Raw genomic sequence first — 23,403 nt, forward strand, 5'->3', positions numbered from 1 at the left:
GGCGTGTGTAATGTGAGAAAGTGTGTATGTGTTTATGTTGTGGGAAAAGGAGGAAATCCTCGGGGAGGAGTGTTGAGCGTTGCATGTGTGTGGTTGGGTCATTTGCACCTCATCACATCGGGACTGGTGGTCTCAGACACACAGCGGGAACAGAGCCTCACTGATTGGGTGCCTGACGGGTCACTCTGTGGTCGACAGGGCCACCAATTGTCAGAGCTCCATCAATCAATGTGACCAGAGAGTTACACTCAGAAAATCTATGATATGCTCTTATTATTATACACAATATGTGTCGTTGCTGTATCTATTGCAGACTAACTTCTACTGTAAAAAAAAAAAGTGTGTGGACTGGTCTGTTTACAAATGTATGATTTAAGACTGGGAAACACATTCATTTGTGTGTGTAAAATATTAATGCGATTGATTTAGCATGTTTTTTTGTTTGTGTTTTTTTTTAAAGTAACTCTTCTAAAGTCTTCTCGCATGTTTTCTCACACATTTATTTTTTCTTTATTAAGTCCGGAAAGAAGTATGACATTTTTGTGATGCTGACATTGTATCAAGAGAATCGATCCTCAAATGAAAAATATTGATATCAAATGTTTTTGTATTTGTTGTGAAAATAAATACACAAAATAAATGTTAATGTACAGTACAGATAAATGTGATTTTATCATAACGGGTTCATGTGTATTGTTTTAAGTTCACTTAAATTAGGTGAGTTAAGTGCTTTAAATTATCCAGTTATAGTAGTAATGTTCTGTAATGCTGTAATTTGAAAATAAAAGAAAATGTAATTTAGTAGACTTTCAATTAGGCTGTAATGTTGAATGTCTATAATTACAAACAAACAAACGATAAATAAAAAACAAATAAACAAACGCATTAATAAAATATCATAAAGGTATAACTATCAGTGATGTTGGCCTTCATTCATACTTAGTAAAAATATGCCATAAACAAATGAATTTTCACATGAATCTTAGTGTGAAAATATATGTATGTTTGCTTTTTTTTATAATGTTATGTGCAAGTAATATCACTAAATTACAGACATCTCTGTGATTAATTTGTTTTTTCATATAATCAAGCAAATGCCCTTGTAATAACAGGAGCATCAACAGTCACTGTATGTTTTGTTGAAATCTCACAAACAATGAAGTCAGACTTTCTTATTTGCTCTCAATAAAGCAGAGTGCCGGGTTTTAAATACTCTGAGGTTATTTGCCCCAGACAGAGGTCACCGGGGCACTGTTCTTAATTAGCCAAATGAGTCTGCCCGCATTGTGGCAGTGACCTTCTCTGCAGTCAATTACATGAAAACCACCGTCTGAGTTACACTACAGCGCTGAGAAATAATGCTGATCACACATATCTGTGAATCTGATTTGTTTGTCTGGCGGATAAAAATAAATGAGAGTTACAGTCGTAGCATAAGGCTTCGGTCTCATGAATGGAGAGGCTCTTAGTCTGCGTTTAAGTCTGATTACATCATTTGTGTTTTAAAGGCTAACTCCAATTACGTAATTAGTTGGTTGGGTGTTTCCTTAATTAGAGAGATGTTTGACCAGCAAAACCTGAGAATGCCGCGCTTTCCCCATTCCTGTGTTCTCCTTCATCCTTCTGTTGATGTTACTGTGACGCTTGTGCTGTTTCTCTCTCACACGCAGTAAACAGAGTCATTGCGGGTTTTATTTGTGTTACGGCTCAGTTCTGACATCATGACGGGAACCTCGCAGATGATGTTTCCCACTGTGCATTTGTATTTGCAATGACAAGAACTGTAAATTATTTACACTAAAGAATGATTTTGTTATAAATCATGGATAGGTCTGTTTGAGCAGTAACTAATGTTAATGTACGGTATGCCACCATTGGCATTAGGCAACATCCATCTGTTTTTCTGTGCAGTTTTACAGGTTTTAGACAAGCTAGAATCGTGTGATATGATATGGACTGATACGAGGCATTGCTTGTGTTGCGTTCATTTTGATCTTTTGAAGCATGCACACAGCACCAATAGCAACTGTAGTGTGATTGACAAGTGCGTTTGATGTCTGTTAGTCTTACTTAAACTAGTGTTTACATGACATTTCAACTTGATAAATTATTGCATTAGTCTGCATAAAATCAAACTTGTAAAGTGCATGTAAACCAGTGGTTCTCAACCTTTGTGGCCCCCAATGTTCACAACATTATTTAAAGGCACCGTGACTTTTCCAGTTGTTTGTGATTTACTGGAGAAGGATTTTTACAAATAGTTTTTACTCACATTTTCTACCCTTGAAAATATTTTAGAGCTTGACATAACTAGAAAAATGTAAATTCATTATAAATATACCCATGGAGCCTATACGATTTTATTAATTTATATAACTTTTCTACACATACAGCCTGGTCTCATTGTTTATGTAGGTATTAGGTTGTAACAGTTACATGTACAAAACATACAATTTGGACATATAGACAACATCTAAAACGTAAACTCTAAAAAGTAAATGTTATTACATATTTACAGCTATAGGGGGCAGTCGTGGCCTAATGGTTAGAGAGTCATTTATATTCTTTTATATCATAAAGACATTTAGATGCACTTTTACCATTTCACTGATACATTTTAGATCCCTTAACCCTATATTCCCAAACCTAAGCGTAACCATTTACAACCCCAATTCCAGAAAAGTTGGGACGTTTTGTGAAATGCCATAAAATCAAGAATGTTATCTGTTCATTCTCTTTAAAGTACAAAGAAAAAATGTCCAATGTTTTCACTGACCAACTTAATTTTATTTTGTAAATATAAACAGATTTTGATTTTGATGGCTGCAACACACTCCAAAAAAGTTGGGACAGAGGCACGTTTAACACTGTGTCACATCAACCTTCCTTTTAATTACAATGTTTCATTGTTTGGAAATTGAGGATACCAATTGTTAAAGTTCTGTAAGCAAAATTTTTGTCCAATCTCGCTTGATACAAGACTTCAGAAGCTCAGCAGTCTGTGATTGTCGTTGTCTGATTCTCCTTTTCATGACTGGTCATACATTTTCAATAGGAGACCGATCTTTACTGCAGTCAGGCCAGTCTAACACATTCACTCTGTCTCTACGAAACCACGCTGTTGTAGCACATGCAGAATGAGAGCTGGCATTGTCTTGAGTTTGCTTTTACTTCTGTCACTGATGAAAGTCTGGATGGTCCCTTTGGTCTTTGGGACTGGGAACTCGAAATCTATTTTTCCCAGAAACAAGTTGAAATGTGGACTCATCTGAGTACAGCACACATTTTCGCTATATTTAACACCGCAGCATGACGGTTTCTTATGCAATGCCATCTGAGGGCTCAAAGGTCAAGCACATGCAACTGAGGTTTCCTGCCTTGCCCTAGATGTACTGTGATTTCTCTGGATTCCCTAAAACTTTTCACAATATTATGTATGGTACTTGGTGAAAGACCTAAATTATTTGCAACTTTGCATTGCGAAATGTGATTTTTGATTTGTTTTACACTTCTCTCATGAAATTTGGCCCAAAGTGATGAGCCATGATCCAGCTTTGCTTGCAAAGACTGAGATGCTCCTTTTATACCCAAACATGATACCTTGACCTATTACCAATTCACCTGCTTGCTGTGAACTGTTTCACAACAGTTTAACGTGGATATTCTATAACCTTTTCACTTTTATTTTGACTCTGTCCCAACTTTTTCGGAGTGTGTTGCAGACATCAAAATCAAAATTTGTTTATATTTACAAAATACATTTACGTTGGTCAGTGAAAACTTTGGAAATCTTTTTTTTTTTGTACTTTTGTCAATTAAATAATAGTTAAAGAGAATTAACAAATCACAGATTCTTGATTTTATTGCATTTCACAAAACGTCGCAACTTCTCTGGAATTGGGATTGTAATAGAGAAGGGGTTTTTTTCTCCATTTGTGTCACCGATGGAGTTTTGGTTCTTTGCCGCTATTGCTTCTGGCTCTCATTATTACACACTATTTTTCCTATTGAATACTGTAAAGCTGCTTTGACACAATCTGTATTGTTAAAAGCGCTATATAAATAAAGGTGACTTGACTTGACTTGAGAGAATATAGAAAGAATATGTAAAAATAATAGACACAAATCTGCAGGAAAATGACAATATAGCAACAATAAAGCATTTAACAGAACCTAACCATAACTATTTCTAAAAAATATGTAGAAAAACATGACAGACAGACAAGTGCAATCACAATCATTTATTTATTGCAAAAATGTCAAAAGCAGTACCAAAAGTAGTCCAAATGTCAATGTGTTGAAGTCTCGATCCTCTCTGGCGGTATACAATAGTTAGTGTGAGGTACAGAACAAAATTTTAAAGGGGTGGTTGATTGTGATTTAACTTTTTTAATGTTAGTGTGTAATGTTGCTGTTTGAGCATAAACAATATCTCCGACATTACGACGCTGTAAGTTCAATGCAAACGGAGATATTGTCTTTTAAAATTCTGACAGTTTAATGCCTACAAAAACGGCTCGTAGGGACTACAAAGAGTTACTTCCCGGGGTCATGACGTAACAAATCCATTTGCAACTTTGCATTGCGAAATGTGATTTTTGATTTGTTTTACACTTCTCTCATGAAATTTGGCCCAAAGTGATGAGCCATGATCCAGCTTTGCTTGCAAAGACTGAGATGCTCCTTTTATACCCAAACATGATACCTTGACCTATTACCAATTCACCTGCTTGCTGTGAACTGTTTCACAACAGTTTAACGTGGATATTCTATAACCTTTTCACTTTTATTTTGACTCTGTCCCAACTTTTTCGGAGTGTGTTGCAGACATCAAAATCAAAATTTGTTTATATTTACAAAATACATTTACGTTGGTCAGTGAAAACTTTGGAAATCTTTTTTTTTTTGTACTTTTGTCAATTAAGTAATAGTTAAAGAGAATTAACAAATCACAGATTCTTGATTTTATTGCATTTCACAAAACGTCGCAACTTCTCTGGAATTGGGATTGTAATAGAGAAGGGGTTTTTTTCTCCATTTGTGTCACCGATGGAGTTTTGGTTCTTTGCCGCTATTGCTTCTGGCTCTCATTATTACACACTATTTTTCCTATTGAATACTGTAAAGCTGCTTTGACACAATCTGTGTTGTTAAAAGCGCTATATAAATAAAGGTGACTTGACTTGACTTGAGAGAATATAGAAAGAATATGTAAAAATAATAGACACAAATCTGCAGGAAAATGACAATATAGCAACAATAAAGCATTTAACAGAACCTAACCATAACTATTTCTAAAAAATATGTAGAAAAACATGACAGACAGACAAGTGCAATCACAATCATTTATTTATTGCAAAAATGTCAAAAGCAGTACCAAAAGTAGTCCAAATGTCAATGTGTTGAAGTCTCGATCCTCTCTGGCGGTATACAATAGTTAGTGTGAGGTACAGAACAAAATTTTAAAGGGGTGGTTGATTGTGATTTAACTTTTTTAATGTTAGTGTGTAATGTTGCTGTTTGAGCATAAACAATATCTCCGACATTACGACGCTGTAAGTTCAATGCAAACGGAGATATTGTCTTTTAAAATTCTGACAGTTTAATGCCTACAAAAACGGCTCGTAGGGACTACAAAGAGTTACTTCCCGGGTTGGTGACGTCACAAACCCAGAAATTTACATAAACCCCGCCCCCAGGAAAGTGGGGCGAGGCTATGTTGCGCTGCTTTAGAGAAGAGGACGAGTTGTTGCCATGCCGTCAAAACTAGGGGTGCACAAAAAAATCTATTCATACATGAATCGCAATTCTGTCTTCTAACGATTCTTATAGCGAATCACAACACACTGGGCCAGCTGACCAATCCGAACCCATTGCGAATTTCTGAGGGTTCTGGGATTTGACGTTTGCAGCCACTGCTGAGGATAAATATGAAGATCGCGGAAAATTGATTACTTCTGTGGTTTTACGTTGCATTTTTTTGGTGTATTTTATGGTGTTATTGTCAGTCACAGCATAACTGAGAAAACACCTTATGTGTTCCACTGCAAACAAATGAAATATTACTTGATAAGTAATGGTTAGATGATTATAGAAATTTTATTCATTTAAGGTTTTAAAGTTTAGAACAACAAAATGTTGATAAGTAGATAAGTAAACTGTTTAATAAATGTGATTGAAAACATAATGCCATTGATGACAATTGAATACAATATAATCAAAGCATTAATGCCATGATTCCAATCTTCATAAAGATTCGTGCACAAAGTATTTTATGCATAAATAAATCACATTTTAGATGCAGTCAGTACATCATTATTGTGCGTTTCAGTGTCTGTGTAAATGTAAGTAAATGTACATTTGGTAGAGCCACGCTTGAGATCATGAGATGAGATCATGTTGAGACGCCACACTTTTAAAGTTAGGCTACCTCATATATCCAGGTTTTCCATGACAGTGGGAACCCTGAGAGAAGAAAAGAGAGTTAAATTAAAATAAACATTTTCAGATTTGTGGACCAATTGCAAGCATGAGAGCTCAGCGTTATGACACTGACGGTTAACCAGCCAGTCACTGCACTGAAGACGACATGATAGACAGACATGATCAAATCAACACCGTAATGAGCCAATCATATGAGCTTTGAGCGCATGCCATTCATACCACATTCAGAGAACAGCGAGCTCTGACACTGTCCACTGCTTTACATGCCATTTGATCATCACATATTGATCATATATTATTTTATTTTTTTTTTACTTTTGCACTGTTATTCTATGAGATTCACTGCATCTCTGCATTATGCAGTATTGTACGGAGCAGTGGAGAACGGTTGATTACATGCTGAAAAATGACAAAAAAACACGAAATACATTTTCCCCCAAATTTTATTTTATTCTATTTTTTTTTTTTTTTTTTTTTTTTTTTTTTTTTTTTTTTTTTTTTTTTTTTTTTTTTTTTTTTTTTTTTTTTTTTTTTTTTTTTTTTTTTTTTTTTTTTTTTTTTTTTTTTTTTTTTTTTTTTTTTTTTTTTCTGGTTTAAATTGTTAAATTAAATTTTTGTAAAATGTAATCAAAAAGCATGTCTTGGAATCATGAAACTCATGCAATTTATCAACACAATATTAAAAGTTTTAAAATTAACACATTCTTAAAATGTTTTATTTATTCTCAAAATCCATTTGATGTTTTCTCAAATTCTAATTTTCTAAATTCTATTTTTGATTTATTCATCCAAAACTGGCCATGCATTCCATGCATTATATAAATTTTATGATTTCGTCTGTGTTTTCCTCTCTGCGGAAATAGGACCCTGGTTTACAAGGAATTGCTAAATGATTTGCTATATAATGTCGAATTAATGTACTTTTTGTATTAGGCATTAAACATCAAATATATCTTTGACTGCAGTTGTAATTCCTGCTGGAAGCTTCAGCCATCAATGATATCGATAAAACCTCCACAAACCAATAATGCTGCCTATGCTGGATGACTTCACCCATGAACTGCAAATTGGTGCTGTTCAGCAGGAGAAATACAACTTGTGGTACATCTACGTACAAAAAAAAAAGTTTCTGCAGGATTTGGTTTCTAGCTTTTCCGTGTTTGTGTTATTTCAGTCTGGTGTGTTTAGTTTGAGCCGTCATTGTGGGAGCAGGTTTGGGCTTCCTACATGAGCTGATCGGACATTCATCTATTAGAGTGACTGTTCCTGAGGAAATCCTCTGTCCTAAAGCTAAACCCAACTAGATTCCAGAGCACGCTTTCCTCTGTCTCTCTCTCTCACACACTGCTTCAGACCCTTAGGGACATTAACGGCATCTGGCATGAGCTAGCATGGAGCAAGCGAGAGTCAATCCACTTGTAGATGACCCATATCAAGTGCTGCACATATCAGATTGCTGGAGAAGCTTTTTATTTGGCCCGTTTGTGAGGCGCGATCTGCTCCAAACATGGATCGGGTGCATGTTACTAGACGCTGGCCATGATTGCAAACTCTCTTTGTTCATTGAGATCTCATTTGTCAAAGCAGAGAGGCTAGAGGGTATTAGTTAGTTAGCAAATATTGACATGCCACTTTGGTCGGGTAACTATCAATTGAAATCAGCAAATCAATGCTCCTAATAGCTGCTCATTACGCACTTGATGCATTTTCAGCGTTCGCATCAGCTTTGCATGTCAATGCAGTTAAAAACTATTACTTGACCAGCGGCCCGACGGGTTTTTCCTGCCTGCTGCTGTGTTTAAAGAAGCCTTGCACAGGGCTGGGTATAACCGATTACACATTATCTGGATTACGTAATCCGATTACAAAAATTAAGTACTTGTAATTAGATTAAATTACATTTTAAAATACTCAGAATCAGACTACAGTTATTTTTTTATTGATGACTTGATTACATATACTCACACAATAGCAATAAATTATTCACAATTTATTGAGTATCCCTAATTAAAATAATTTTTCCTTTCTAAAATGCCTACATGACATCCAGGTACATCCAGTGTTTTATTTTGATTAAAGTGATATATTTTAATTTAACATTTTTGTGACTTAATTAATTATTAGCTTTTCATTAAATTCACGAACCCCAGTTTGGGAAACCTTGACATAATGTAATTCTTAATTCACTTTATGTTGTTAATAACAACGAATGGAATATATTTTCTTTGCATCAATATGGCACAATATTATCCTATTTAAATCAATGTGGTAAACGGTTTACATTAAAAGTAATCAAAAAGTAGTCTGATTATGTTACCTAAAATATGTGACCTTGGAGCACAAACCCAGTCTTAAGTGTCAATTTTTCAAAATTTCAGACTTCATCTGAAAGCTGAATAAATAAGCTTTCCATTGATGTATGGTTTGTTAGGATAGGACAATATTTGGCTGAGATACAACTGTTTGAAAATCTGGAATCTGAGGGTGCAAAAAAATCTAAATATTGAGAAAATCATCTTTAAAGTTGTTCAAATGAAGTTCTTAGCAATGCATATTACTAATCAAAAATTAAGTTTTGATATATTTACAGTAGGAAATTTACAAAATATCTTCATGGAACATGATCTTTACTTAATATCCTAATGATTTTTGGCATAAAAGAGAAATGTATAATTTTGACCCATACAATGTATTGTTGGCTATTGCTACAAATATACCCCAGCGACTTAACACTGCTTTTGTGCTGCAGGGTCACATATGTAATGTAATGGATTACGTTACTAACTACAATATTTGTCCTGTAATTTGTAATCAGTAAAAGACTACAGTTTGTAAGTAATCTACCCAGCTCTGGCCTTGCCTGTGGAAATTATTCAGTCTTTTAGGTGGTTGTTTTGTAGCTCGAACGAGGTGACTCTTAAATGTCTAGAGTGTATCTGACTGACATGCTGTATTTAAAAGGAATTAATGTCAGTTTTTGCTGTCACGCGTTTAATTAAGTTAAAGCAGTGACCTTTCATCCAGGCTTCTGTTTGCGATGGAAATCACAAAGAAACCGCATTTTCTCTACACGTCGTCTGTAGCACTCGCACAAAGTGGAGCGGCGCTCGTTGGGAGAGGATCTTTATTTAGACACCAGATCTTCCTAGATAAATAAAGACAGTGTTAATGGAAGAGGGCCGAGTCGGATGCGTGTCAGGGGTTTGCCCAGATAAATCATTAGATGGAAGGTTATTGGAAATGCAGGGAGATAAAAGACTGAAGAAGCCAGTAATTGCCTTAAAGATCAGACTACAAAGCATTAGCCCGGCTTTTACAAGGCCAGTCGGCAACAAAAGAGTCGTAATTTATGAGCTCAGCGTAAAAGAATAGCATAATTGCATTAAAAATTAATGCTAATGAGGTCTAAAATGGGGAAGGTGGTTATTATGAAAGTTTGTATTCATCTTCTTTGGCCTGAATGATGGCTAGTGGCTTGATTAATGGCTTAATTTCTATCAATTAGGCGTGCCAGAAATAAATAAATAAATCTATCCAGAGCCGGGGCTAAATTGAGTATTGAATTACATATCTTAGCCTGATGCTGAGATGGAGGCCGGATTCCCAAAGGTTTAGCATAGAGGGAATGTCCTTGTGTGTTTAACAATTAGTTCAGCTTTTTGCGTGTTTGTGAGTGCATGTAGATCGAGTGCATTTATTTTATAGAGCCTCAAGTTGACTTACAATAATTAAAAACCATACAAAACAAGAATTAAAATAAGCTAGAATAACTAAAAACAGGAACTCTATTGTGGTTTCATTTTATTTAATTTGTATTTATTTTTAATTAATCAATTAATTTACTTTTTTTTTTTTTTTTTCGAAAACAGTGTATCCATTTTTTTTTTTTTTTACACATATACTGTCCACTTAAAAGTATGATTTCAAGACTTGGAAAAGTCATGTAAATTAATAAAATACTATAATATTTTCTAATTATGCCAAGCTGTAAAATATTTTATCAGGTAGAGGCTAGGTTACAAAAATGGTCCCACTTTATATTAGGTTGCCTTCACTACTATGTACTTACATCAAAAAATAAGTACAATGTACTTATTGTGTTCATATTGTATTGCACAACACGTGCTGCTATTGAGGCGGGATACGGGTGAGGTTAGGGACAGGTTTGGTGGTATGGGTTGGTTTAAGGGTGGGTTAAGGTGTACGAGATGGGTCAACAGTGTAATTATAAATGTAATTACAGAAATTAATTACAGATGCAATTACATAGGTATTTTGAAAAATATTAGTAGAATGTAAAAACATGTATGTACACAATAAGTGCATTGTACCAAATGATTAATTTAAATGCAAGTACATAGTAGTTAAGGCCACCTAATATAAAGTACGACTTGTAAAAATCCTCATGCAGTAAATCATGAAAAACTGGAAAAGTCTATATTGTTGAATAAAGAAATATTGTTGTGAACAATGGGGGGCCTTGGAGTCAAAAAGGTTGAGATGCGCCGAGTTAGATTATTTCTAACAAACACATAAACACAGCTGTGCCAGTGCGTGTGAGAGGTCCGCAGGTTTTTGCATGTATTGTAGTGTGTGTTTTTTCCTCTCACACACTCGTCTCAACGGACTTTTCATTCTCAATCAGTGCAGTGCCATCATTAGGTTTGTTTGGCTTGCTCATGACATTCAAAAGCACCTTTGAATCCGCAGCCGTTTGAGACCGACCACCTGATGATGGGCAGCTACTGCTTTAATTATTCCATCAGTGATGAGAGCCGTTGTAATTTAGCTCATGGAAGTAAGGCATTCAATTATGGGAATTAATCAGGCACTGTGAGTTTTGCCTTCACTTCGGTGCTGGACCTTGAGTTGTTGAACATCGCCCTCTTGTGGTTTTCTCTTGTCCTGCCTGCTGAAGAGGAGCTTTCGTTTGACTTTACCTCTTGCAAGTGAAGAAACTGCTATTGAGAGAGAGTATTAAGAGCATTTGTGACCCGGGAGCACAAAAGCAATCTTAAGTCGCTGGGGTATATTTGTAGCAATAGCTAACAATACATTGTATGGGTCAAAATTATCAATTTTTCTGTTATGCCAAAAATCATTAGGATATTAAGATCATGTTCCATGAAGATATTTTGTAAATTTCCTACCGTAAATATATCAAAACTTAATTTTTGATTAGTAATATGCATTGCTAAGAACTTCATTTGAACAACTTTAAAGATGATTTTCTCAATATTTAGATTTTTTTTGCACCCTCAGATTCCAGATTTTCAAATAGTTGTATCTCGACCAAATATTGTCCTATCCTAACAAACCATACATCAATGGAAAGATTATTTATTCAGTTTTCAGATGATATATTAATCTCAATTTCGAAAAATTGACCCTTATGACAGGTTTTGTGCTCCAGGGTCACATATGATGATGCTGGATATCTGTTTTTGCACACATGTTAACCTCCTGGTTTCTTATAAATGTATTCACATCTAAATCTACATTCATTCATGTTTAATAAAAAACAGAATCCGTTTAGTCCTTTAGGATGGCAGGGAAAGACAAAATATGTCTCTCTCTCTCTCTCTCTCTCTCTCTCTGTGTCTCTCTGTCTGTGGTCAAGACTGCTATAAGGCTTGTGTAATGCGGCGACAATAGACTCTAAATTAATTTTGTGGATAATGTGTCAATATTAAATGTCAACTTTGACCTGGCCTTGTGCTGATCGTGTCTGGCAGAGATGTCTCTCCGACAGCGCTATCGATTTTCTGCTATCTGCTCGGCACGGGCCCCTCTCTCAAAGTCCATTATTTTTGATTTTCCTATGAAATACATATCTTTCCTCACTGACATCTGACAAACAGCATATGGAAGTCATTTTATCTACCAATAATGTGTTTGTCAAAAAGTATGAGGCATTAATGGAATTCCGGGCCAAGGATAGGTTGTCACTGATATATCTGGGTGGGTTTGTGTCTGTGTATCAGTCATTAAGATGTTCGGTACACACACACACACACACACACACACACACAGGAGGAGTAATAAGTGTGTGATTGAGAGCCAGTGGACTGCTGTCATCTTAAGGACGGTCTGTAGGCTCCTAGAGGATATTGCACCTCCGTTTTGCCTCATGCTCAAGTATGTGTATTTTTGAGAAGGCAAACTGTTATCAGTGTGTATGGACACATGCCTGACATTGTTTGGGCTCATTTTATTGCAGGTTTGTTTCTCGGAGCATGTGTGTGTTGTCTGACACACGTTAGTGTTTTTATTATGTGTGTGTTACAGTAACAAATCAATGTGTATATGGATGTTACTTTAATGAAACTAGATATTCATTAGAATGAGTCTCTGTAGACATTTTCAACTGTTTGCCAGGAAAGAATGACAGTGCTACAGTGTTTAAGTTATGTTCATAAGCCGTATGATAAGTCAAAGTGTGTGTGTTGTGTGTGAGAGAGAGAGAGCGAGCGAGCGAGTGTTTCTGCTAACAGAGAGAAACCAGAGCAAATATTCATTTATTCATTAAACGAGCAGAGCGAGAAGATGTGTTGTGACAGTTGCTCCCTGGCAGTTAATGGATGAAATTAATTCCTCTCATTAGCGCAGGGATCTGTGTGTGTGTGTGTGTGTGTGTGTGAGCGTGAGAGCATGCTTCCTACCTAATAGTGTTTGTTTCTGAGCATTTTCATGCATATGTGTGGAGAGAGATTAAATTGTGGGTGAATTTGAGTATCAGTAATACATTGTGTTTTATGTTTTAGGATGTCTTCATTTAGAGTCACACAAACAACAGCGCTGATGTTGTGAATAACAGCACAGCTGTGGCTGTAGGTAATCACAGCTTATAGTTCAATAAACAAAAAGTTAATATGGAGTAACAAATATTACAAGTTACCCTGTTTGTTTATGAAAATAGCACTGAGCAATATCACATTAGGTCTTTATTTCCTGAATAAATGTGTAGAGTGAGATAATGTGCATATGAAGTCAACAGAAGATCTGTTTACTGTGAAGAGCCTTAGAATTTATTACTTTTTTTCTTGAAATCTCCTTAAAATTCTGTCTCTCCTGATAATTATATATGCATTGCATAGTCAACATACTGATATTCTAAAACCATTGATCTCTGTATATGACTGGGTTGATTATGGAATTCTGAACACATTTTATTTTCTTTCAATAGTCCACTTTAGACGTTCTACGAACTATAAGTAACTTTACAACTACATGTCAACTAACTCTCATTAGAGTGTTAGTAGGGTTAGTAGAATAATTTGACATACTTGCAAAGTTACTTACAGTCAGTAGAATGTGCAATATCGAAATAAAGTGTTGCGTACTACACTGTCAGCGATCATCGAAGCTATAAAAGGTTTTAGTGTCATATTAATAAGCTCAACCACCAGAGGGCATCAACGACGGACAAAATGACAAGGTGTTCTGTGTATCAGTCCAAGCCAAAATACATTATTTCTGTGTCTATGTGTAATCATGAACATATGTATCTCCTGATATGATTGTTAGGAGACATTGATTTGAATACAATATACAGCAAATACCGGAATAAGAGCCTGTGACTCGATATTGCATTAAAATTCAGAGTTGTTTACCATGCATCATTTTAGCTGGTATAACAGCATACATGCTTCAAAAACATGCATCACATCTTCAAGCCAATACATAACGCTGGCTGTTTTCTGAGCGAGTTGTGAAGCTTGTCTGTGTTTTCTGTTGTCTTCTCATTGACCAGCGTCCATTTCAGACTCTACTTCTAGAAAAGAAGAAGAATTAAAGAGCTACAGACTGGAAAGCACAAATTTGTTGGTTTTTTACTTGTCGATCGCTATTTGTTGAATTAGGTTAATTTTACCAACCAATTTAAACGAATTTTTAGGTTATCTTAAGTGATGCCAACAACTTTGATTCATATGCCTTAATAAAAATCAACATCACAACACAATTGCATAAACCTCACTGAATAACTCCAAACCAATGAGTTTGTGCATAACTTCAAAATGTTAGAATAAATAAATCTGTATTCAGAGTAAATTATCTGTTGATGAAGATGAACCTCGCCGGCTTTCACTTTCAATAAGCAGGATAAATTCTCAACTATAAAAAATGCTTAGCAAGTAGGGAGACTTGGGATTTAAAAGCTGGGGTAATGTTTACTCCGTGAAATCAGGTGATTTCCTAAGACTGTTGGGAACATGTGGGAACACCAATACACAGTTGCTTCAGTGTTATCACGTCATGAGCAATCAAGAAACCAAAAAGGACAATTTGGGACCAGTTTTCACTATTAACTGGTTGTTTATTAGCATGCCTATTATTAACATATTGGCTGTTTATTAGTGCTTATAAAGCACATATTCTGCATGATCATATTCTACATCCCTAATCCTACCCAGTACCTAAACTTAACAACTACCTTACTAACTATTAATAAGCAGCAAATTAGGAGTTTACTGAGGCAAAGTCATAGTTAATGAGGAGAATTGTACCTTAAAATAAAGTGTGACCGACAATTCTTATTTTGACCCTACATTCTTTTTCCTCATTCAAGAAACTGTTTTACTCTGATATACATCACAATTGGGAAGTAAAGAGGATCACAACTTATCATAACTTATCATTATAAGGTATCATAATTATTGATCCACATATACTAATATGTGACCATGGACCACAAAACCAGTCTTAAGTGTCAATTTTTCAAAATTGAGATTTATACATCATCTGAAAGCCGAATAAATAATCTTTCCATTGATGTATGGTTTGTTAGGATAGGACAATATTTGGCTGAGATACAACTATTTGAAAATCTGGAATCTGAGGGTGCAAAAAAATCTAAATATTGAGAAAATCATCTTTAAAGTTGTCCAAATGAAGTTCTTAGCAATGCATATTACTAATCAAACATTACGTTTTGATATATTTACGGTAGGAAATTTACAAAATATCTTCTTGGAACATAATCTTTACTTAATGTCCTAATGATTTTTGGCATAAAAGAAAAATGTATAATTTTGACACATACAATGTATGTACAATGTACAAAGGGCACTTAACACAACAGAGACCAGTCATGTTTCTAGACAAGCTGTCTGGTACTATGTACTGTGTGTTCTTGCTTGTTTGGAGAGTATGCGGTTGTTTGCTGGAGACATACTGAAGCTGAAGAGAAGGGTAATGGGACTGTCCCATGAGCACAGCTGCTTTAATGTGGCACATGCACTTCAGACTCAACAGTATCCAGTAGATTGACGCTGTTATTCACCAAGAGATGAATCGATCAGCATGATGTTTTTCTGTGTCTGTGGTTTGTGACCGTCTGACCTGCCCCGCTGACCTCTCGCCGGTCCACTCACCGCTCTGTTTTTTGTTCCTCTAGAGCAAATGTCTCTCGCCGAGCAGGTGAGGAGGATAAAGGATATCGAGGCCATTGAGAGCGACTCCTTTGTTCCTCAGGCTTTCAAATCATCTCGGGATGGCACCAAGGTACATCTCTGCCTCTCTCCCTCTCTATTCTCTTTGCCTTCCTTCTCATATATATTCTTTTATTTGATTTCTTTTCGCCGAGTTACTTTCCGTTTGTCTGCAAATGAAATGATTGCCATTATATCTCGTTTGGTCTGTGGCACCTGTCCTCTTGAAAAGCGTCCGGCCGCCGGTGGAGAGCATTACTGAAGAGCATTCACATTCACCGCTCAAATTAGATTACTAACAAATGCTCACAGATCTCTGTGGTCTGAGACAAAAGGTGACAGTTGAAATGAACCCGTATGATAGATTGCACCAGAAGGACTGATCTCAGGACTCGGGTCTGTCTGTACGGACTTCAGCGATGTACTGGAAACAGACCAGCACTTAACATCACTACGTTTATTTCTGAATGATGTCCCAGAGGGCATTCTTTGGACAAACACAAATACATAGATTAATGCACATTCGATTTTTTAATTCATTTCCGTTCCATGTACACTCTTAAAAATAAAAGTGCTTCACGATGCCATAGAAGAACCTTTTTGTCTAAATGGTTCCATAAAGAACCTTTAACATCTGAAGAACCTTTCTGTTTCACAAAAGCTTCTTTGTGGCGAAAGAAGGTTCTTCAGATTATAGAAAGGTAAGAAAGAGATGACATTCGATTTTTTAATTCATTTCAGTTCCATGTACTCTTAAAAATAAAAGTGCTTCACGATGCCACAGAAGAACCTTTTTGTCTAAATGGTTCCATAAAGAACCTTTAACATCTGAAGAACCTTTCTGTTTCACAAAAGCTTCTTTGTGGCGAAAGAAGGTTCTTCAGATTATAGAAAGGTAAGAAAGAGATGGTTCTTTAAAGAACCTTTGACTGAATGGTTCTTCTATGGCATCGCTGTGAAGAACCTTTTAAGCACCTTTGTTTTTAAGAGTGTAATTGGATGCTCTGAGCTCAGATAAAAAAGCACTATGCCAACTCTCACTTAACAGAGCATTGGTTTGAGGTGAAAGACAGGAGTCTGCTAGGCCTGTGCTGGATACAGATGTTATAAAGGACAAGGGACAGCAAGAGTGAGCACTGTTACGATTATACTGCCATCAGTTGTTTGTATTTAGAATTGCACTCGGCATCTCACTTTACACGGATCAAATTTACTTCATCTCTTGAGATAAAATAGTTCACTGAAAGCACTTCCTTCCGGTCCAAAAAGAGCCTTATTAAATCTGAAACAAGGTGCAAAGATCACTCGATGTCTGCAACTTACTAATTTCACACACTTTAAAATAATGTGTTATTGAAGGGGGTGTCAAAAACAGCAGCAAGAAGTCTGTTCAAATCAAAGGCATAGTTCAGCTATAAATTAAAATTCATGTCGTGACAAACCTGTATGCGTTTCTTTCTTCTGCGGAACACAAAAGAAGATATTTTAAGGAATGGTGGTAAGCGAACAGTTTGGTTTCTCTAAATATCTTCTTTTATGTTCCACAGAAGAAAAGAAAGTCATATGGGTTTTGAATAACACGAATTTTCATTTTTGGGTGAACTATCTCTAACCAAACACCCTAAACAAGCTAATCACGGTGTTCAGAATCACAGTACAGACAGGTGCGTTTAATTATGGTTGAAACTAAAGTCTGCAGGACACTGGAGCTGAAGAGCCCTGCTTTAAGGGGTCTAATTTATGACTAATTATAGCACCAAAAAAGAATGGATCTCAAGGATAAGATAAAGGCTACAAAAAAAAAAGTTAAGGAATGAGGCATTTCTCTTTTATTAAACAACTCGTCATGCAACGTGAATGTCTGGAATGCCGGAAAGATGAGTGCTCTGTGTGATTTCTTAAGGTTTTTGTAAATAATGTAAGTTTTTATTTGTAGGTGACTGACCTTTCAGAGATCAAGAAAGAGGCTATAAAAGAGGAAGATGCCCTTCTGCCCACATCCATCATGTACAATGACAGCAACGCCCTGGCTCACCCTAACGTAAGAGTGTTTTGTGTGTGTGTACCTGCTTCACCAGATTTGTACCAAGATATGAGCTATATCTGGCAAAACCTTCCAAAACCTCATTTTGGGGACATCTTAATTTGTCAAAACAAGGTAACACTTTAGTTTCCAATTCTGTTGAATAGCATGCATATTACTAGCATATTGGCTGTTTATTTAGTACTTATAAAACGGAGAGTTCCGGTTCTTGATTCTGATTGGCTGAGCCGCGTTCGAAGCTGTTGTAAATGACTCTACAAAGTAACATACACCTTTGTTTACGTCTGTGTGTTGCTCGGCAACCACTTTGTTGCAACCACAACTGATTCTGAGGAGCTACATTGTTTGGCGCGTTATTAGGCACGAAGCGAAGATTCACTGTAAACCACGGCTTCTTGGGGCTTATTGCTTTATTATAAAGCACCATGGTAGCCCATACCTAAACATAACAGCTACCTTACTAACTAATAATAAATTAGGAGTTTATTGATGCAAAAGTTGTAGTTAGTAGCTAGTTAATAGTGAGAACTGGTCCCCAAACTAAAGTGTGAACAAAACCCGTATAAAGTATTTTTAATTGTAAAAATGCAGAATGTTTCTGTTAGGGTGTAGGTTAGGTTATAGTATTTATAACTAGCTGTATATGAAAGAATAGAAGTCTATTGAATGTCCCTATCTAGATAACAAAGTATAGTAATTTTTTGATACTTTGGGGCCAAAGTCTCAATCCGCACGAGGAAAACGGTTTATAAATCGTACCAAATTGGAGAATCCTCATAAAACACAAAGGTAATTGCTCCGCCTCGTGAACCTCTCTAATTCTTTCTAGGAAAAATAGTATGTATTATTCACAACACGCATCAAATAAGACTCTGGTGTCGCGGGCGCAGCATCCGAAGTTACACTGAAGCCTCCCAAAAGGCCTCCGATCAATAATTCTCCTCTCCCAAGACTTATTTCCCCCCACCCTTGTAGAAATTGCCTATTTCTGAAGCTGCACTTCTTGACAACCCACTCAGGGCCCTTCTTATGCACCCTCAGTAATATTGGCAGGCAGAATTTCCTACGAAAGCGCGCTCCATCTCTCTCACTCGGCAAACTGGGTTACGTGTGACTGATGCAGATGAGCTCGACAGGCTGATCTATTGCTGCAATATGCCCAAGGCGAGAGAGCCCTGATCACCAGTAATGATTCAATCATTTAGCCACCACCACTTACTGTATCTACTGTAATTTCAAACTCGTTAGCCGCGCTTCGCTAGGTGCGTTAAGAGTCGGAGGAGGCTCGTCGTCGTGTTGCGGAATCGCCTACAAAAAGAAAAGGCAAGGGGAAGCAGACGATATACACCCTCAGTCTATTAGCGCTACATGTGCACATGTTTCCCAGGCAAACAGAGCCCAAACGAACGCTACGGGCGGACCCTAACCCGATGTAAATGACACGCTTATAATGCGCACGCGGCGGGATGGAAGCGATCAGTCTTTCCAAAGCCTAGATTTGATTTGGTGCCTCTCGTGTTTTTTGGATGAAGGAAATGAGTGATGAGTGTTGGAGAAGAATCCGGAACTTCCCAACTTAAGGAACTCATAAGCACAACTAATGTGGGAATCACTCAAATTCTCCCTTTACGCTGACATCCGAATCAAGCGCGCGTATTACCCTGTCTGATGTGTTTATGATGCAATACCATTTACACTTGCTCCAAATCTAATCGCAGCTGTGATTGTCCTATATTAAGCCAACCCAGACAATTAGAGCGCAGGCTTGGAATCCATTAGAAACCAATAGGAAAGATTTGTTTCAAAAGGGTTACTTGGGTTTCAGATCTATAGCATCAGGCCAAATCTGGGCTTCCTCCAGTGGAGTACACGAGGAGGGAATGTGAAATGGTGCACATGCAGACAGTCACAGATTATCTGATCTCAATAACAGCTCACTTCACTTTCTGTAGGAGGACTCTGTAACGTTCACAGAAAGGCATCACAGTGTTTACAGTAATAATATACAATGTATTTTGCATTTCTAATCCAATATAAGGTTCTTTCAGTTCTTAAAAAAAAAAAAACATCCTCCGTACACTTCAATCATTGCATTTGTCTTCAGCGTATTCTCTTGAATAGCTAAGAATCATACCGAAATGAATTGAACTGAACTGATGCAGATTTCATCATGTAGTAAAGAAAGAGAAATCATTTGATCAAGTGGTTTTAGAGCAAATATGTATCATCCCAACTAATCATAACAGCACTGACAGATTCATATTTTCTGTTGTTCTGCCTAATGAAGACATCAGTCTTACAACCTTCCCTGCGATCACTTCTGTGCGTGTGTGTGTGTGTGTGTGTGTGTGTGTGACCAAAACTATCAGACACGTGTTTCCTGTATTCACATCAGAATCATCCATTGCACACCTGTGAAAGAATATTAGGGAATAGAAAACAGTAACACTTTAGCTTAAAGGAGACATATTATGCCCCTTTTTACAATATGTAATATAAGTCTCTGGTGTCCCCAGAATGTGTCTGTGAAGTGTCAGCTCAAAATACCCCACAGATAATTTATGAACACATATTCACCATTAACTAGTTGCTTATTAGCAAGCATATTGCTAGCATATTGACTGTTTATTAGTACTTATAAAGCACAAATTAATGCCTTCAAGAGTATTAAAGTGTATTTTAGATCCCTTAACCCTATTGAATGCTTAAAGGGGTCATATGATGCGATTTCAAGTTTTCCTTTCTCTTTGGAGTGTTACAAGCTGTTCGTGAATAGATAAGATCCCTGAAGTTGCAAAGACTAAAGTCTCAAACCCAAAGAGATATTCTTTATAAAAGTTAATACTGGTGAAAATTAAGAGCTTATTGAGGGAAAATGGATTTGTCTATTTGTTTTAGAATATAGTCTCACCAGGAATAATCTTATTATTTTTTTAAACAAAAAACAAAAATGAAATAAAAAATAAGTCACACTTTAGTTTGAGGACCAGCTCTCAGCATTAACTATGACTTTTGCCACAAACTCTTAATTTGCTGCTTATCAATAGTTAGTAAGGTAGCTGTTAAGTTTAGGTTTGGAGTGGATTAAGGATCTAAAATATGCTCATGCAGAATAAGGCAATAATAATTGCTTTGTAAGTAATAAACAGCCAATATTCTAGTAATGCATGCTAATGAGCAACTAGTTAATAGTGAGAACTGATTCTTAAACTAAAGTGTTACTGAAAAATCGTATATCATATTGATATTATTTTAATGTGAGTTGGTTGTCAGTTGTTGTTGTTGTTTTATCACTACTTTGTTACTACTATTTGTTTCTTTTAAATATTGATCTTGCCATTAAAATAGCCATAGATGCTGGTATGGCAATAAAAATAAAAAATAAATATAGAATATAGTCATTTATGTGTGTTTTATGAGTACTAATATGTTAGTAATATGCATGCTAATATGCATCTTGTTAATAGTGAATATGTTTCCAAATTGAAAGTGTTACCAAAAAAAAATATATATATATATTAAAACAAAATTTTCATTCCTCTGACAAAAAGTCTAAGAAACTGTTCTCACTCTCTGAGCTCTATGAGTTTGGCACAGTGCAGTTTTGGCTGTTGCTGTAGTGATGCTCTGTGATGGACACAGAAGTGACGTTCTTTGTGATTGAATAGTCTGAATGAATTGAAGTTAACTAGCTCTCTCGCTCTCCTGCAGCTCTTCATGGATAAAGAGGAGGCAGAGAGCGTGTGGTTGAACAGACTGATCTCTCTGCGTCAGGAGAGGCTCATGGGGAGTCCAGTGTCCTGAGCAGATCCAGCTTCATCAGACCTGTGGACTCGCTGGAGTTCTCTGGGATTGCAGGAGCTAGTGCGCCACCTGCTGGTTTCTATGGGAAATATGATTCAGAATTACATTTCAGCATGTGCTTATTACTCTGATTCTTTGATTGTTTATTTTACTTCATACTAACTGATAATGGTAATATTAAGCTTTTAGGAGTGATTTACACAAAACTTGTCCTTTTTTAGGTTTGAGCAGACATCCTTCTCATCAACACGAATGACAATTGTATTTAGTGTGTATTGGGGCTTTGTTGTTGCTGTTGTTCTTTTTTTCTCCTTTTTCAAAATAAATGATTGTTGTAAATCTTGGATTAAACTTTGTAGTCATAAAATGTTTATACGTAGTAAAGAACAGCTACGTGAAAACCTTTTGAGGAATCACTGTACAGTTTCTGCACCTGAGTGTTTGTCATTTTTAATGTTCTACAGTATTTTCATAATCAGACTTTAGTAAGTGAGGTACAGCTATGAGCTCGTTGCATATTTTGCAAACAGCCTTCTAGACTAAAACAGATTTATTTGACCTCTCTTAATACGGATATTCAGGGCCATCACTACAGTTGAGGTGATGATTGATGCATTTGATTAGGATAATTATATGATTATTTAAAATATTTCATATGAGAATTTTTTTTACTTTGTCATGTTTTCTAGGCTAATTTTAATTTCACTGATGCCATCGTTCTTTTTTTTTTTTAATATATATACAAGAAATATTTGATTTTGGATCACCTTTTCCCCACCTTTTGGATTATCTTTTTCTATACTAATATTCAGCTGTACTTAACGTGGTTATTTTTTGCTAAAACATTGTCACTACATTAACGTGTTAACACAATGGGGCGTTGAGGGGCTCGCTGATGCACAGTTCTCCGATGCCTAGAAACGGCCCTGCCGATATTGGCCAGTGTTGTTTATATGTGAAAATGTTTATCAGTGCATCTCTTGCTCGGATTCATACACACATACGTTTCTAAGGTTTCTTTGTGTTCACATACCCACATATCCATGCATCCTCTATCAGAGCTAAAGCTGCACGCGGTGCCCTCCGGTGGTCTGCAGCCCCACATGCAGGGGAGACCTCAGATGCTTGTACTACTTTTTTGCTTTAATGTCTGTGACTCAGCATTTGTGCTGTTTATCTCTTTGAATGGATGTTCTCACGTTTATCTGCTACCAAATGAGGTTGTTTTGTACACTTACCCCTAAACTCTGAAAGTTGGTGTCTTAACATCTACTTACTTTTGTTACAGCATGGCCCACTAGCGGATTGTAGCACATTAGAAATCATGTATATTAGTTAAGATTTTGTACATGCATTTATTTGGTTAAACAAATTACCTTGTTCATTGTTATTCAACCCATTCCTCCAAATGTCGGTTTATAAACTGTCCTTTTTTGCGCATTATATGTGACCCTGGAGCACAAAACCAGTCGTAAGGGTCAATTTTGTTAAATTGAGATTTATACGTAGTCTGAAAGCTGAATAAATAAGCTTTCCATTGATGTGTGGTTTGTTAGGATAGGACAATATAAGTGATTTATATATATATATAGGGTAAAATGGTGTTAGTCTTGACTTCACAGACTTCATTGTACAAAAGCAAGGTGGGGGTTACAGCCTATCTTGGATCTGCGAGTCTTG

The 23,403-nt window shown here is 36.3% G+C and overlaps 1 protein-coding gene across 1 annotated transcript in view; it reads left to right on the forward strand.

Annotated features, from left to right (window-relative positions):
• LOC107708328 (serine/Arginine-related protein 53-like) overlaps nucleotides 1-22,084 on the forward strand; it is a 38,299-nt gene extending 16,215 nt beyond the window's left edge. The window contains exons 3-5 of the mRNA XM_016512521.1: nucleotides 15,842-15,948; nucleotides 17,812-17,916; nucleotides 21,631-22,084. Of these exons, the coding sequence (XP_016368007.1) occupies nucleotides 15,842-15,948; nucleotides 17,812-17,916; nucleotides 21,631-21,723 (305 nt within the window). The 3' untranslated portion in view covers nucleotides 21,724-22,084. The remainder of the gene's footprint in view (nucleotides 1-15,841; nucleotides 15,949-17,811; nucleotides 17,917-21,630) is intronic.
• Nucleotides 22,085-23,403: the final 1,319 nt, after the last annotated feature.

Source organism: Sinocyclocheilus rhinocerous, unplaced genomic scaffold (genome assembly GCF_001515625.1).
Source record: "Sinocyclocheilus rhinocerous isolate Xijiao unplaced genomic scaffold, SAMN03320098_v1.1 scaffold1017, whole genome shotgun sequence".
In the NCBI taxonomy this organism is placed as follows: domain Eukaryota; kingdom Metazoa; phylum Chordata; class Actinopteri; order Cypriniformes; family Cyprinidae; genus Sinocyclocheilus; species Sinocyclocheilus rhinocerous.